We start from the raw sequence: 17,657 nt of genomic DNA on the forward strand, positions 1-17,657 counted from the left end.
GAAGCCCTCCTTCTCCTTTAAAGCGAGCTGGAAGAGCTCCGAAGCTCTGGAGATCATCACTTGAAACAAGCCTATCTCGTCTGATGGGGAGGATCCGGGAGGCAGTGACGGGAAGTCCCCATCCCACCGCCATCTGTGCCAGTCGTCGTCACTGTCCGTCTCATCCCTCGGTAGGGCAAAAAGTGGGGGCTGGGGGGGGGAAGAGGGCAGTGAGAGGTGGCAAGGAGGCAGAAGGTGCCTCTTTCTCTTCTTGGCCGGCGTTTCCCCCGCCGCCAGTGGGTCGACCATCGCTGGTGCTGCGGGAGGGACTGCCGGCGCAATAGGCATCCTCGTCTGTATCTCTGAGACCATAGTATTCAGTGCAGAGAGAATGTCCAGAGAGGTCTCTAGGCGTTACCCGAGGTGGAATAGGAAGCTGGGGCGCAGGCAGTTCTTCAACGGTTTCCTCAACATAGTCTCCTTCGTCGTCGCCGTGCCTTATCCAGACATTATGCTCCTCCTGGATGGTCTCAAGGTAGACAAGCTACTTTGAGGAGATATCCATGCCCTGGAGGACCTCCGCGCCCCCCCCTTCTCATCCAGAGGGGACGGTCTCTACTTCTCCGGGGTCTTCTCTATGGGCTGGAAAGAAGACTCCCTACTGGCCGGGAGGGACACTCTTGCCTTCAGGGGTGCGCCCTGCGGGTTCGCCTCTGCGGCCTTCGAGAAGGACGCCGCCACCACCTCGATGGAAGGAGGGCCTTCATCGGGGTGTACCTGGGCCTTCATGGTCGGGACCAGTCCCTTGTCCTGCATCTTAGTCATCCCGGACGCCTTGTCCTGTTTGACCTCCTTAGGGGGAGGGTCAGAGCCTCGGTCACCTTTGGCCTTGTTAGGGAGAATTCTCATTAAAGTGCAAATTCCCTTCACCTTAGAGACCCCCAGCAACTTTGCTGGATTTTGAGGACTTGATTATTTTACCTGTAAAGAGTGCAAGCCTTTTTTCCCCCACTCATGTATTTTGATGTGTTTTACATTTGTGTTTACATTTGTGTTTATGGAGTTTTAGATAACTCCATAGGCATCATCTTTTCATGTGTGTTACACAGCACCTTCGGTGCAGTGACACAGGAATGTCTTTTTAGACTTCCCAAAGGTTTAAATACCTTCTCTGGGATAAACTACTGTTTCCCAGAGAATTTAAAATAATTGACTTGCCTAGCCTTTCCAAATTCATAGACCCACCATACACCATCTTACAATGGAGTGCTGGAGGGTTTACATAGAGTCCCCTGTGTCTAAATACTCATGTAGCAGTCAAATGCTACCCTTTCCTATTGAAAAGGCTGGTGGCAGTGGTTTTATAATGAACTACCATGATTTTTTCCGACCGCCAACACCGGTAGCTAAAAATCACGGGAGCCATGTTTTTCAAGATGGCGACTTACGCCTCTGTTTAAACAGGACCCGGTCTTCTTTTTTTGGTGTATCTTTTTGGAAAGGTCCTTCTAGTGCACACCAAACTAGGTTTGGTCCCTTTGTTTGTGTGCCTTTGGCGGGCTTCAGGACTGTAGACCACCTCTGGCGTCTGAGTGTCTGGAGTGGGCAAGAAGTGAGGGAGGTGACCGAAACTCCCTGTGCTTAGTCTCCTAGGAGACACAAATGCACTTTGGCGTGATTGGCTGGTTGGCTGACTGTCCGGCAAGGAAAGCACCCTGCTGGGTGAGTGACAGAGGCTGGAATGAAAGGGAGAACACGGTTTAAAAGGCGAGTCTCCAGGACTGGAAGGCAGAGTCGACAACTAGAACGCAAGAACCCAAGACAAGCTGGAAGAGGACGGCTGCTGCAGCCACTGGACCGTTGGGTTTGCCCGGGGAAGCCCTGCTGCAGATCCAAATTGCCAAACTCCAATCGACAGAGAAGCTCCTTCAAGGACGGCTTCTTCCTTTGAGTTGGTGGGACCAATCAACTCATAAAACACCTGGATACCATTCTCAAGGCTGGTTAGGTTTAACCACTGAGAGGGACACCAGTTCGTGTTCTTGAATCTACAGCTACTGGAACTGAAGTGACTCCATTTTGTTTGCTTTCTTCAACGATCCCGAGCAGTGCAGGAGTCCCCAGACGTCCTCCCGCTTGTCCCCACGACTGAGGCTCAGGAACAGCGAGATCTGCAGGAACTGCCAGGAACCACGACTTCAGCAACGTTTGTTTTCTTCACAAAAAGGTACCGTGTCAACCCGATTGAGAGAACGCCACTCGCTGAGAAAGTTTGTGAAACCTTCCCCAATTGCAAGCCTAATCAGCATGTGACCTCACAAAATGATTCTTTTTCGCATAAACTACTTCTGAGAACTTTTGCAAAGACTTTACCGATTGATAGCAGAACTGCTCTTTTCTATCCAGAACACTAGCCCAGTGACTTTGGCCTGGTCTACTGACTTGAACTGAACTATTCTGGTGAACAAACTATTTGCACTGCCTAGAAAGTATATATAATCTATTCTACTTACTTTTGTTCTTCTTGTTTACTGCCAAGTAACAACTGCCATTTGGCTCCTTTTTGAAGGGAACTCAAACTGTCTTAAGAACTTAAGAGTTTTGTATTGAAGTGTATTGGTCTACAATATTAAGTTGCCTTCTTCTATGAAATGTTTTATAAATGATTGTGTAGATAAATGAATAGGTTTTACCAAGAAACCTTGAGTATAAGTGTCTACTTGAACCACTGTGATAGAAAGTCCTTTGTGCAACTACTTGTACTGCTCACATTGACTCTTGAGAGAAGCCTGGCTGCTCAGCCCGCTACCAACAAACTGTGTGGTACAGACTTATACCAAAGGTTGGTCCTGTAGTCCTAATTGTGTGGTGGTGCCAGAGAGTACTGCATGCAATTCTGCCTAACACTCGTCCCCGCCAGACTAAGGGTCAGGAGGATTTAATCCACCCCTGGATGAATCTCCTTACCCCAGTCGGTCAAACATTCTGGACAGACCATCAGCATTTTGGCGATTACACCCTGACCTGTGTTCAATGGTAAAATCAAACCCCTGTAGGCCGATTGACCATCTTAACAATTTAGGATTTTCCCCCTTCTAACCATCTCAAGGGTTGGTGGTCAATCAATCACAAAAGTAAATCCATACAAGTATGGTCTAAACTTCTTCATTGACCACACAATAGCAAAATATTCTCTTTCAATCGTTGCCCACCTTGATTCTGGTTCCTTCAGCTTTCTGCTGATGAGGCAGATGGGGTGCTCCCCATCTTTTGCATCCAGCTGACTCAGAACTGCACCTGTACCTGTATTGGAATCATCTGTTTGCACAACAAAGGTTTTGCTGTAGTCAGGAATTCTTAAACCTGGAGCTTGACAACGGGCTTTCCTAAATCCTTCAAAATGCCTTGTTGCACTGCTCATTCCACCTGAACTTTTTAGGAAATTAGGGTGAGGAGACCATGTTCAAGGGAGAAGCTATGGGCCGATAGTTCTCTATGAAGTTCCTATAATAACCAGTGAGACCTAAGAAGGCTCTCACTTGGGTTTGAGTAGTAGGGGTGGCACATTCTTTTACAGCTTGTACTTTGCTCAGCAATGGCCTCATTTCACCTCCTCCTACCTCGTGTCCAAGGTGGACCACTTTGCTCTGACCAATTTGATATTTATTTGCCTTTATGGTTAGATGAGCCTGCTAAAGAGCCTGCAAAACATATCCTAAGTGGTCAACATGTTCTTTCCAAGTAGGGCTGAACACTGCAAAGTCATCCAAGTATGCCATGCAGAAGTCCTCCATCCCATTCAGAACTTGATTAACCATCCTTTGAAATGTTGCAGGTGCATTCTTTAATCCAAAAGGCATTACCTTAAACTGGTTGAGGCCTGCTGGGGTTGGAATGCAGTTTTCTCCTTGGCATGGTCTGTCAGGGCCATTTGCCAATAGCTTGACATTAGGTCAAATGTTCTGAGATACTTGGCTAAACCAAGTTTGTCCACCAGATCATCTGTCCTAGGTAAAGGATGGGCATCAGTTTAGTGACTGCATTTAGAGTTCTATAGTACACACAGAATCTCAACTCCCTAGATCCTGCTTTTGGCACTAGTACAACTGGACTAGACCATGGACTGGTAGAGGGTTCTATTACCACAAGATCAAGCATCTTGTTGACGTCTTCCTTTATGTAGATTCTTACATGATCCGACATCCTGTAACCTCTGCTTTTAACAGGTAAACAGTCACCAGTGAGAATATCATGCTGGCCCCACAGGGTCAAGCCTGGTGATGGTGAAAACAGGGAGGCAAATTGATTTAACAGAAACTTGCACTCCTCCTGTTGTTCCAGTGTCAGATCTATTTTCTCATCTAAAGGTTGTCTCCTGAGGAGATCAGGTAGAGGTTCACTCTCTTCCTCCTCTTGAGCTGAAGCTAGAAGCAATGCTCCTACTTCTGGTCTTGAGACATAGGCTTATAGACGGTTGGTGTGAAAGACCCCGGGGGCCTCCTTAGGATTGCCTAAATCGACCAGATAATTGAGCTCTCCAAATTTTCCCACAACCTTGAAGGGTCTAATCCATTTGTCCCATAAGGCCCTCTGCCTTGTAGGTACCATAACTAAAATAGGCTGGTCTTGAGTAAACTCAACCATGTTGGCCTTCTGGTCATGCCAATGCTTCACCAGAGCCTGACCTGTTTTCAAGTTATCAGATGCTTCTGTCATCATGTGTGTCATTCTCCTCTGGAGACTGAACACATAGTGACTCTCAGTGGCTTGGGAGAAGGAGCACTCTCCAACCCCTCCTTAATTAAGGCCAAAGGACCTCTAACTGGATGACCATAGAGAAGCTCAAAGGGACTAACTCCCTCCGAGGGACTTCTCTATAAGCAAAAAGAAGGCATTAGATGGACCCACTTTCTTCTAAGAGGTTCTCCTAAAGCACCCAGCATGCTCTTCATAGTATGGTTAAACGTCTCTACCAACCCATTCGTCTGGGGATGGTAGGCAGTTGAGAACTTGCAAGTCACTCCACCGCTTTTCCACATGGCCTGCACATAGTGGGAAATAAAATTTTGATCCCCTGTCAGAGATGACTTCCTTATGAAAACCTACCCTGGTGTAGGGCCTTAGCAACAGCCTGAGCTGTAACGATCCTCATAGGTATAGTTTCAGGATACCTAGTAACATGGTCTACTACAACCAATATAAAATCGATTGCCTGAAGAGGTTGGAGGGTCGAAGGGACCAACAATGTCGATTCCTACACTCTCAAAAAGGGACTCCCACCACAGGGAGAGGCACTAAAAGGTGCCACACTCTTGCCAGAGATCTGACAAGTGTGACAGCTTCTACAAAATGCATCTACATCAGATTCCAATTTAGGCCAGTAGAAATATAGATGAAACCTTTCCTTGGTTTTCTTGAAGCTCAAGTGACCAGCCAAAGGAATCTTGTGGGCTAACTGTACAAAGTGGTGTCTTGTCTCTAGAGGCACTACAAGTCTCCTGTAGTCCCCTGGGATAGACTCAGTTGGTTCACAGTAGAAGAGGACATCTTCCCAGTACAACCCATGCTTTCCTGGCCCTTGCCCGTGCAGCTGGGAAGCTGCCTGTTGGCGAAGACCTTCAAAAGTAGGGCACTCTCTTTGACCTCTGCTGAAGTCTGCCCTACAGGGGCCACCTTCTGCTAGTAAAGACTGCAGTTCAGGATGGTCTTTAGGATCCAGATCTCCAACAGGGGTAAGGTCTTCTGCCAGCTCTGAATCTTCAGCAGCTGATTCAGCCTTTCCTGGTTGTTCCTCACGCTCAGCCTCAGCTGGTGGAGCAGTCACAGGTGTGACTTTGGACAGTCCTCTCAGGGATGTCCTCGTTGGTAGCACAGGAGTCCTTTCTGGCTTTTTCCTTGAGATCTTGGATTTCCCCTTTGTCTCATTCGTCTTAGAAATGGCAGTTAGTAGCTCCAGTGGGCTAGGTGTTATAGATTCCAATGTAACATCCACTAAAGAGTCAGTTAAGGTATGCTCTTTGGCCTTCCTGGTCTGCTCCGGTTTCCTTTTGCTGGGAAGGCCTGGGGGTGGTGGATACAACCCCAAGAGCTTTTACGTCATTCCCCAAATGGACTCTCCCAGGCACCTCACTTTGTACACTAACAGGTATCTTGACAGTCATGTTGTTGCACTGGATGAGAGCTGGTAGTCTAGGAAGCATTTGGACAGGGCCTCCAGCAAGCTTAGTGAAGCCTTTGGGTGCCTTAGCAACATCCTCCGGCTTGAAAAAAAGATTCATTCACCACTGTAATGCTGGCCCCAGTGTCTCTAATGGCAGGGGTCTCCTGACCATTCACAAGTACACTGTCCTTGTAATATTCTTTTGTGTTATCTGGAATTGAATTATAGACATCTAAATTCTGCTGTTACCACAGACACTAAAGAAACACTGGCAGAAACTCCAATGGGGTCTTCATCCAGCAATTGAAAGTTTCCACTTGCCATTTGTATTTCTCCCTTTGGGGAAATGGCTAATGGTCAGTAGACCCACAAGCATAACATTTTCCAAAGGTTTTGATGAATGGGGGGTTTAGCACCAGAGGTTTCACTAGCCTGATTCGGTTTCCCTTGTGGCTTACCCTTTTTCTGTTTGGGGCCCTCTTTTGGATTAGAGGTATTAGAATTCTCTTTGCCATCTTTCTTTTGCTGCTTCCCATCATCCTTCTTCTGAGTTGTCCCAGAATCCTTGTGAGTAGCCCTGTTGACAAAATGTCAGCAGCCTTTGCTAACTTCTTTGGATCAATTTCCCTAGTCAGCCAAGTACTGCCTCAGCTCAGAAGAGCAGGCATAAAAATAGAATCTAACAAATAGATTTCTCATTCCTTCAAAGGTGTTAACTCTGTAACCCTTTACCCAACCATCTAGGTTCTTCAAGCATTCACACACCCAGGTAGCCCAAGGGGTACCATGCTTTTTGGGGGTCCTAAACCTCTTAAGGCACTGGGAAAGAGTTTTCCCAAATCTAGCTTCACATTTTCATACTCCAATCTTTCAAGCTCCCCCACCTCCATTATAGCATCAGTTGCAACCTGGGGGAGCCTAGACAAAAGCCAAGGAATCAACAGACTGCCTTGTCTGTGAAACCCTGAATCCCATAGTTATATTCAAAAGCAGCCAACCAATTCAAAATATCAAGTCCCGCCTCATACATACTCACAGCTTCTTTATGCATGCATGGTCTCTTAGGACTGGAAGACCTAGAAGACTCTGGGATAGAACCATTTTCAAGAGACAATTTCTTCATTTCAAGAGCATGATGCATTTCCATTTCTCCCGAGTTTGATTTCTTGATGTTTACTTTCAGTTTGCATTTGGAGACTTTTGAACTCTAACTCAAGTCGCATTTTTTTTCAAGAGAGACAAATTCTGGACTCAGTACTGGACCTGGTAGGGTTCCTGTGGCTACAGGTTGAGGGCCTAAAGCAGGTACAGGTGCAGTGGGGCTCACATCCTGAGACTCCTCTGACTCGTCTAGCCCATCAATAACATTAGAGTTAGACCCTGAATCATTATCATCCTCATCAACATTATCCACATTTGCTGAGGGGGTAGGGGTTGTAAACTCTACCTCACAGTCTTTGACGATTCAACAATTTATCAATTTTTCTTGCCTTTAACAGTGAGACATGACTTTACACATCTTTCAGTTGATCTACTGTTACAATGACCAGGGCTTCCTGTTTGAAGTTATTCATATTTGGCATTATAAAACAATTGCTTTTCTAGTGGTGCTTAGCCTTGTGAAAGTTATTTGAACAAAAGTAAGAGCAGCAATCTCAATGTAACAACTTTACTTTATCCTCACCCCTTGCCACCAGTGTTAGGCAGAATTGCATGCAGTACCCTCCACCACATACAATTAGGACTACAGGTGTAAGCAAAAACCAACCTTTGGTAGAAGTATGTACTACACAGTTTTGTGGGAGCAAGTTTAGCAGGCAGGCTTATCTCAAGAGGGAATGTGAGCAGTACAAGGATGCTACACAGAGGTCTTACAATCACAGTGGTTCAAGTAGACACTTACACTCAAGGTTTCTTGATAAAACCCTTACTAATTTATTACACAGTCATTTAGAAAACATTCACTAGAAGGAGGCAACTTAAAATTATACACAAACACAATTCAATATCAAACCAATAGGTTTCTGAACAAAATTAGGCTCCCCTGAAATAGGAGCATAATGGCATTTCAGTTACTTTCAATGGGAGGAAAAAGGCAGAATTTAACAGAAAAGATCACAAATACTTTCTTAGGCGGTGTAAATAGTTTTAGTTCACCAGAGGACTCAATTCAGTTCAATAGTCCTAGGCCAAAGTCAATGGACTAGTGTCTTGAATAGGAAAGAGCAGTTCTCGAAGTAAAAGGTAAAGTCTTTGCCACAGTTTTCAAAAGTAGTTTGTACGAAAAAGAATCATATGTTGGATCACAAGCTTACTAGGCCTGCAAGTTGGGAAGTTCCGTGAACTTTCACCACAAGAGGTAAATTCTCTCAATCGGGTTGGCACAGTACCGTAATATGAAGAACAAGATGCATGAGACGTTGGTTCCTGGCAGTTCCTGCAGATCTCACTGTTCCTGAGCCTCAGTCGTAGGGACAAGAGGGAGGACGTCGGGGGACTCCAGCACTGCACAGGATCATCAGAAAACGCAGACAAAATTGAGTCACTTCAGTTCCAGTAGCTTTAATTCAAGCACACAAGCTGGTGTCCTTCCCCCTGGTTAATCCTAACCAGCTCAGAGAATGGTATCCAGGTCGCTTACGAGTTGATTGGTCCCACCAACTCAAAGGAAGAAGTCGTCCTTGAAGGGGCTTCTTTGTCGAGATGAACTTGGCAAATTGACCCTGCAACAGGGCTACACAGGGCAAACCAACGGTCCAGGAGTTGCAGCAGCCGTCCTCTTCCAGCTCGTCTTTGGTTCTTTCGTTTCAGTGGTCGACTCTGCTTTCCAGTCCAAGCGACTCGCCTTTTAAACAGTTTTGTCCCTTTCATTCCAGCCCAGTTGCCACTCACCCAGCAGGGTGGCTGTCCCTGCCGGACAGTCGGCCAGCCAATCACACCAGAGTGCATTTGGGTCTCCTAGGAGACTAATCACAGAATTTCGGGCACCTCCCTCACTTCCTGCCCACCCCAGACATTCAGGCGCCAAGGGCGGTCTTCAGTCCTGAAGCCCGCCAAAGACATAGAAACAAAGGGACCAAACCTGGTTTGGCGCGCAGTGACAAACTCTAGGACCTTTCCAAAAATAAATGGTGAAAAAAGAAAAAAAAGGGACCTGTTTAAACAAAGGGGCTTATGGCGCCATCTTGAAAAACATGGCTCCTGCAATTTTTAGCTAACTGTGTTCGCAGTCGGCAAAAATCATCATAGTTTGTTGTAAAACCACTGCCACCAGCCATTTCGATAGAAAAGGATAGCATTTGACTGCTACATGAGTTTCTAGACAGAGGGGATACTAGGTAATACCTCCAGTACTCTATAGGAAGATCGTGTGTGCTGGGTCTAGGAATTTAAAAAGACTAGTTAAGTCAATTTAATCTTACATTCTCTGGGAAACAGTTTATCCCAGAGAAGGTATTTAAACCCTTGGGACGTCTAAAACGACATCCCTGTGTCACTGCACTAAGGGCGCTGTGTGACACATGAAAAGATGCCTATGGTGTTATCTTAAAACTCCACAATCAATTAACACAAGAGTAAAACACACATCAAAATCCATGAAAGAGTGGGAAAAAAGGCTCACACTCTTTCCAGGTAAAAAAATCAAAGTCCTCAAAATCTGGGGGTCTCTAAGGTGAAGGGAATTAGCACATTTATGAGAATTCTCCCCAACAGCCTTCTCCGGCAGGGTAGACTTGGCCGTCCCTGGGGCCACCTTGAGGAAGTCAAATCATCCGGGCAAACTCTTGGATGACTATCCAGAGCGCCGACTGGTGACTGAAGTCACTGGAGACGGCGGACGCGCCCTGGCCGCTGAGGAGCCTGCCGCAATGGCGTTCGCGGTGGCAGTGGACTTGCGGTGCTTAGCCTTTTGTTGGACCCCTGCGGGAGGGGCGCCCTCAAAGAACTTAGAAGCCCAGTCAGCATCCCCAGATCCTGGAGAGGCATGCTCCTGCATCCCACCCAGTGCAGTGGCCTTTGGCTGCAGCCATTCCTTCAGCTGTCTACGACTACCCTTCATAGTGCGAGTCGAAAGCTCAAGGCAAAACTGACAATCTTCCTACTTGTGCGTCAGGTACAGGCAGTAAAGGCATTGGGAATGTTTATCATCCCTATAAACATTACGCAGTCCGCAGTTGGTACAAAGCTTGAAGAAAGGGGCATTCCTTCTCGTCCGCCAAGATCCACGCAGTGTAGGCCTTGAAGAATCTTCTGGAAGCCTCTGCAAAGAAACGAAATTTGCCCTTGAGGGCCGTTGAAAAATCCGAAAACGGGTTCCCGTTAAATCGGAAGGTTGATCGATGGAGCACAGGTGCTCGATTGACCAGAAAATAGTGTAAAACTCTTCCAAAAAAGGGGAAATGAAGAATAAAAGCTTGAGAGCTATGTACGAGGACTCCCAACACTTAACGTGCAGTAAAAACCTGAAGATGGCTGCCAGAGGGCAGTCACTGGCTCGGGGCAGTATGACCCAGAGCTCAGTGATTGGTTGTTAGCAGAAAGACAGTTCAGAAATGAAACTGTTTTTTTCTTTACCGAGGATCCCAGCCTGACGTCAGGGAAGATTTGTGAGCATGTGAATCCATGCCAGACCCCATGCTGGAGAACAGTAAAAACGCAATCCAAATCAGGTGAAAACACATGAGAGGCTGAAGAAAAGGTCTCACTCCAGGGTTAAAATTAAAGCCCTCAAGTCCAGCAAAAGATCTGGGGGTCTCCAAGGTTGAGGGGAATTAGCACAGAAATTAGAATTCTCCTTAACACATCTCACATGTACATATAGAAGTAAAACACAGTCTCGCTAAGTGTTCGATAAAGAGCAACGGGACTAGGAGCGTAGCACATGAGGTCATGCATATGACCATGATAAAGGAAGTAGCGAAGTTACAGGTTTCCAATCAGCAGCTGCAATAATATGCTGCTGGTTGATGCAGCTGGAAGGGTAAGAGCGCTAAGATGGTGCTAATGTTTAATTCCCATGATAATAGGATGTAAAATATACAACTGTTGCCACACTTTTTGCACCTCACAATTTCATTGGTCAATGATGATCGAAGTGGCTCATCCCAAGATGGCCACAGGAGCTCCGCCAATTAAACACCAAGGACTGAAAGCAACAATATTAAACATTGACTGTCCAATAGCAAAACTGAGAAAGTAGATATGAGGGTTAAGTCATTTAATGAGGTAATTAATAGCATGGTCACAAGGTATAGGGTAAGCCAATAGGGCTAGGTATTGTATAGATTCACGTATAGAGCAACCACAAACCACCAATCAGCTTATTACATGGAGTATGAATTTTTTCGAATTATTCCCGATCACTGTTGCATGTAATACATTCTTGTTATTCTGGGTTCTGTGCACTATTGACTAATTTGGGTTATTCTTATTATTGATTTTTGGATCTTAACCTGCAGCGGGAAAGATTTCAGCAAGTTGTAAACTCCGCCTTAGCTGTGCGGCCAGCCTTCAGTTTGCAGGTTTGGATCCTAGCAGGGTCGACTCAACCCTTCATACTACGAAGCAGGGGTCTGTAAACTTTGGCTCTCCAAGTGTTTTGGAGATCAGTCTTAGCCAACGTATTCAATGGTGAGTCCTAATGGGATTTGTTGTCCAAAACATCTCTAGAACCAAAGGTTGCACACCCCTACTACAGAGGATTAGTACAATTACATTGGATAAAAAAAACACCTACTATAACAGTGTTTAAAAGCCGAGAAATCGATCATGAAGCACTGTCTACAAACTGATAGCTTCTTTATCAACTCTCACCTCTCAATTTACTCCTCTCACCTTGGCTGATCACCCCCACTTCATCTTTCAGACTAAATCTTGGACCCTCTTTACACTTGTGCAATACAGGTCCTACAACTTGATGTTGCTGCAATTGCTCCCTCCTTACCTCACTGACAGTGCCTTTTGCACCTTCTAAAATGTTAACTCAAATATGTGGCCCTCCAATGTCCCTGTGCTTCTTGATATTTGATGCTTTTAATATGGTCTATCATCCTATTCTGATCAACAGTCTTCAGTCTGGTGGTCATCATGGGGACTGCCCTAGATTCATTGTCTAACAGCTTTCTAGCAGTTATCTTTCCTCCTTTCATCTCTACAATTCTACTTGTTGTGTTCCCCCGTCTCACCAGTTCGCCTCTAATGTTTACACGCAATCTATACCTGTCTCGACTGAAACCTTTTGTTTCAATTTCACCTGCACTGAAGACCTACAGGTCATCCTTCACCTAGACGGTAAAACAAACTACAACGCTGCTTTCAGGCCAGCTTGACTGCTGTTTCTTCCTCCGTTTTCACTAACTCTCTTGAACTTGCCTCGATCCAATAAGACAGAGGTACCAGTAGATGGTGGAGCCCAATACCTAGGACTTGTGTTTTAGCCTTCTGCCTCCCTTCTTGCCCTTCCCAGTTGCTTTGGTTTGTAATCTTTGTTTCAGGTTTGATCAAGACCTTTTTCGCCCCACCAAGAGAAGTGCTGTTTAGAACAACCCTGCCTGCTAGGTTTCAGTGGCCGAAGGAAATAAGGGCATATTTCTTATGTTCTTGTCAAAACCCAATGACTATTGATTGGGCTGAGAGTCCAGGTTCACTGGTGTGATTACTCAACTACTCCTCAGTTTAATTTCTTAACTACACAGGGACCCTCCAAATTTCTCTACTCCACTCAGCTCGTCTTCCTTGCAAAGACGGACACACATTTACTGTTCACGGCCCAAAGTAATAAAATTGCATTCTGGTTAAACTGCACTCCATCCAGAGACACTCTTCGCTCAGGACAGCATAACACTTTTCTTTTTGAGGTCTTATACATTTTTCTTTGGCTTTCGGTAGCTCTCTTTTGAGGCTTTAGTGCCAAATAACCAGAGGTCTAATGTGCACTTATTAATTTCAATAACAATTTAATAACCGCCAAAACATAATTTTATAAATGGTGACCATAGCACTTGGGCCAGCACTGTACAGGGAACCTCTTGCCACACTTAGCAAGTCTAGAAAATGTTCAATTACGTGACCTGGGTAGGACACAGATGCAGCTGCATCATAATATGGACCCAATCTGTACCTTCACGTTAACATTTTGATCAAAGCCATCCATCTGGTTTAACAACTCTAGCAGGATCCTCTGCACCTCCCGGTCCGCTGTGGAATAAAGCAACACTATTGTTTAGAAAAGGGGGTAAAGTTGCAGAACTGTATTGCAAGGTAATGTAAAGGGACAATCACAAACCAGTGCAAGAAAATGAAACATGATCACATCACTTTAACCAAGTTTCTAAGAACTGACAGATTTCAATGGGTCTACAAATGGGAAATTCATTGGTGAAAGTATAAATATATTTATACACAGGCACAAACTAATCAAATAAGACGTGTAACTAAAATAGTAATGTTTAAACAAATGTAGTACATTAGCATATTGTGCAACATCAGTTACTGAGCAACCCAAACACAAATCACCTGGTCACATAAACAAGGATGGCAGTGAACTCAGAGAGATGCAACCAACAATATATTCTTTAGCAGTTCCGGGCATACTAATTAGCCCTTTCCCAATAGACAGGTGCCACTGTCATCTACACTATGACGACTCCCACCATCGGAATACTGGCATATAAAGTCTACAGAGAATGGCTTCCCATGCTATTCACAATGCACAAATAGCTTCTAACAAGCTTAATCCCATAAGGGTGGATATAGATATGGTGGATATAGATATGATGGCTAATTGGTCATGTTAAGAAAAAGGTCATATGCAACAGGTGCGTTGCCTCCCATTTGTTTACTCTAAGGTCATGCTCTGCCATTCCACCCACACAGGTGGTGATAGTGTACAATATAAAAACCTTCCACATAACAGAACATTGCCATAAGTCCCGCCTCCATTCTTCCTGTTTAGGAGTCACCATCTGCTTTCATCCAAGGACAATATATCGTTTGGCTAATACCAGCAGCAGCATTAAAAATTAAGTTACCCACTTCCTTTGAATTGGGATCAGGGGAAGTAGACACCTCAGCATATTTCCAATCTGACCTCAATTCATTTTTACCAGGTCTGCCACTATCTTCGCCCAAATTTCATCCACTGAAGTACAACTTGTTAAAGAATGAATGCAGTACCCTCTGGGAACACTACAAGCAACTAGGACTACAGGTGTAAGCAAACCAACCTTTGGTATAAGCCTGTACTACACAGTTTTGGTAGCATGTTGAACAGCCAGGCTTATCTCAAGCAGGGAAATTTGAGCAGTAATGCTGTTACACAGAGGTCTACAATCACATGTGTTCAAATAAACTCTTACACTGAAGGTTTCTTGGTTAAATACTTATTCATTTATTAACCATTCAATTATAAAACATTCAATAGAAAGAGGCAATCAGAATTACACATAATATACTTCAATACTGTACACTACAAGTTTCTGAATCAGATAAGACCCTTTTGGGATGGCCCACAGACGCAACCTACAATCGATCACAGATAACTTTAGTAACTAGGGTGCTGGGGACATGAATATCTTACGGTTTGCATTCAGAATACTTTTCAAGAGGGGTAAAAGGCAAAGGTTATTAGAACATAAAAAGGTTACAATTGTTCTTAAACAGTGCAAATATTTTGAGTTCAGCAGAAGAGTCAGTTCAATTCAAAAGGCTGGGCCAATACAATGGGCTAAAGTCTTGGATAGGACAAAGAAGTTCTGGTAAGTAGACGGAAAAGTTTCTGCACAAATTCTTAGAAGTAGTTTGTAGAAAGAAGAATCATATGTTGGGTCACAAGCTGATTAGGCCTGCGAGTTGCTAAAGTTTCAAGCACTTTCACCGCGAGAGGTAAGTACTCTCAGTCTGATTTGACAGTACCTTAAAATGAAGAAAAAGGAGGTAGCTGATGACTTCTGTTCCAGGACGTTCCTGCAGATCTCGCTGTTCCTGGCCCTCAGTCGTGGGGACAAGATGGGGGATGTCGGGGGACTCCTGCACTGCACTGGGACAGTCAAAAGCTCGCAACTGGCAAACTTCAATTCCGGTGGCTGTAAGTAAAGCACACAAACTGGTGTCCCTCTCCCTAGTTCTACCGTTTCCTGCAGCAACTCTGAGGAAATTCAACCAGCTCTGAGACTAGGTGTCCAGGTGGCTTACGGTGGAGTTGATTGGTCCCACCAACTCAAAAGGGAGAAGTCGTCCTTGCAGGGGCTTCTCTGTCGATGCAAACTTGGCGATTCGGACCTGTTGCGCTCTTCTTCGGTTTCTTCATTGTAGTGGTCGACTCTGCCTTCCAAGCCAAGAGACTCGCCTTTTATTAATTTCTCTCCCATTCATTCCAGCCTAGCTGTCACTCACCCAGCAGGGTGGCTGTCCTAGTCAGCCAGCCAATCACCACATAGTGCATTTGGGTCTCCTAGGAGACTAAGCACAGGGAGTTTCGGGCACCTCCATCCCTTCCTGCCCACCCCAGACACTCTGGCGCCAGAGGTGGTCTTCACTCCTGAAGCCCGCCAAAGGCGAATGAACAAAGGGACCAAACCTGGTTTGGCGCGCAGAGAAACTCTAGAAGGACCTTTCCTCCATCTTGAAAAACATGGCTCCCGCGATTTAACGTTACCGGAGCTACGAATAGTTTGCGGCCACGACAAATCATGGTAGTTGTAAAACCACATCCACAAGCCATTCTGAAAGGAAAGGGTAGCATTTGGCTGCACATGAGTGTCTAGACATAAGGGATACTAAGTAACCCCTCCAGCACTCTATTGTAAGATGGGGTGTGCTGGGTCTAGGAATTTAAACGACTAGTAAAGTCAATTTCACTTTACTTACTCTGGGAAACAGTAGTTTATCCCATAGAAGGCATTTAAACCTTGGGACAGCCTGAAAAGGTTCCCCTGTGCCACTGCTCTGAGGGTGCTGTGTGACACAAATGAAAAGATGCCTATGGAGTTGGTTAGACTCCATAACCAAAGAAACAAAAACGGAACACACATTGAATTGAAAAGTCCCAAAGTTTAGCAAAAGAGCTGGAGGGCTCTAAGGTGGGAGGAATTGGCAAATTTATGAGAAGTCTCCCTAACACAACTCCATCACATATTACCGAAATTAGCTTCCGGCAACGTAAACATTGTAAGATGTTCCCCCTTCTCACTGGATCTGATATATTTTAACCTTGAAGGGGTGAGATTTAGGCACTTATACTGCATCACCATAAATCTGGCATTCCAAGAGATGCCATTATTGTTCCCAAAAGCTTTCCTGCATTCATGGTCAGACAGGTCTCGACCAATGCCTCACTCCCATTTAGCGTAATTTGCTGTTACGGTTGTAGTTTTAAAACCAATACAGACCTTGCATAAAGCTGAGATCATCTTTCCCCCATAAGCCAATTCAGACAAGGTTACATTAATTGCATGCACATTAGGTAAGCAAGGGAAGTTCGGCCACACACCTGTTTTGCACTGCATAACTAGTGTACATCAAAAAGTAAAGTACCAATGGGCCAATTCTCACAAAACTCAAACCCCACTAATTGATCTCACTCATAGAATTGCCTGATACAGCTGGCGGCAACTAGCCTAGTACCCCAGGTAGGAAGCAGTAACCCACTAAGTTAGGGCCCAGAGGTAAGTGTTGGGACAGTTTTCTAAAGCCCAACTAAGGGCTTCATAAAACCATACATCTGAGGCAGTACATAAATCCACTCTTAGTATAAGGTGGTACCACCTGGGATTATTTGGTAGCGCAGACAGAACAGCCAGTCTTAACTTAGGAGGGAGAGTGGGCTGTAGCTTGGTGCAAAGAAATTGTAGCATACATATGCGCCAAAGAAACACTGAAACACTATAAAGGGTTCATTTAAATACAAGTAGGCCAAGAAAAATCTTGGGGACGGGGAAGTACTATAACATCTTGTATAAACACAATTATAAAAACCAACTCAATAGTCATGGGTTACAACCCAAAGTATAACACTTAGTCTGCAATAAGCAGTCAAGGGGAGTCAAACCTAGAACACATTTAGACTGACAGTCAGCGATTCTTGGGGAGTAAACCGGGTTATATAAACTTTTATAATACAATCAGTTATTCAGGGTAGTAGACCCTGTCAGTTATGCAGTTACACTCAGTTACAGAAATCACTTAATAAACCAACCCAGTTAAAGTATATACCTTGTAACAGATATTACTTTGTAGAACACAGGTCGGAGCTAGTAAAGTAACTCATACTTTCTGGAGGAGCGTTAAGCTACTCATTGGTAAGTATATGATATATGATATGATGTGGCATTTATAACGTATGAACAGTCAACTATTTTAGAATGCACTAAGCAATTCAGGGAAAGCAAACCCCAATGTTACACGTTTAGAAGAGCAGCAGCTGTTCAAGGCAAGTAAGGAACTCTACCTAAGCCCCTCCTCAGGCAGCCATCTTCAGATTTGGTAGCACGTAAAACGGCAGTAAGACCCAGAGAAGAGC

The 17,657-nt window shown here is 44.9% G+C and overlaps 1 protein-coding gene across 1 annotated transcript in view; it reads right to left on the bottom strand.

Annotated features, from left to right (window-relative positions):
- PSMC4 (proteasome 26S subunit, ATPase 4) overlaps nt 1–17,657 on the bottom strand; it is a 184,191-nt gene that overhangs the window by 40,124 nt on the left and 126,410 nt on the right. Inside the window, exon 8 of the mRNA XM_069604943.1 lies at nt 13,260–13,336. Within this exon, the coding sequence (XP_069461044.1) occupies nt 13,260–13,336 (77 nt within the window). The remainder of the gene's footprint in view (nt 1–13,259; nt 13,337–17,657) is intronic.

This window comes from Ambystoma mexicanum, chromosome 1p, assembly GCF_040938575.1.
Source record: "Ambystoma mexicanum isolate Mex_15411 chromosome 1p, UKY_AmexF1_1, whole genome shotgun sequence".
NCBI lineage: Eukaryota > Metazoa > Chordata > Amphibia > Caudata > Ambystomatidae > Ambystoma > Ambystoma mexicanum.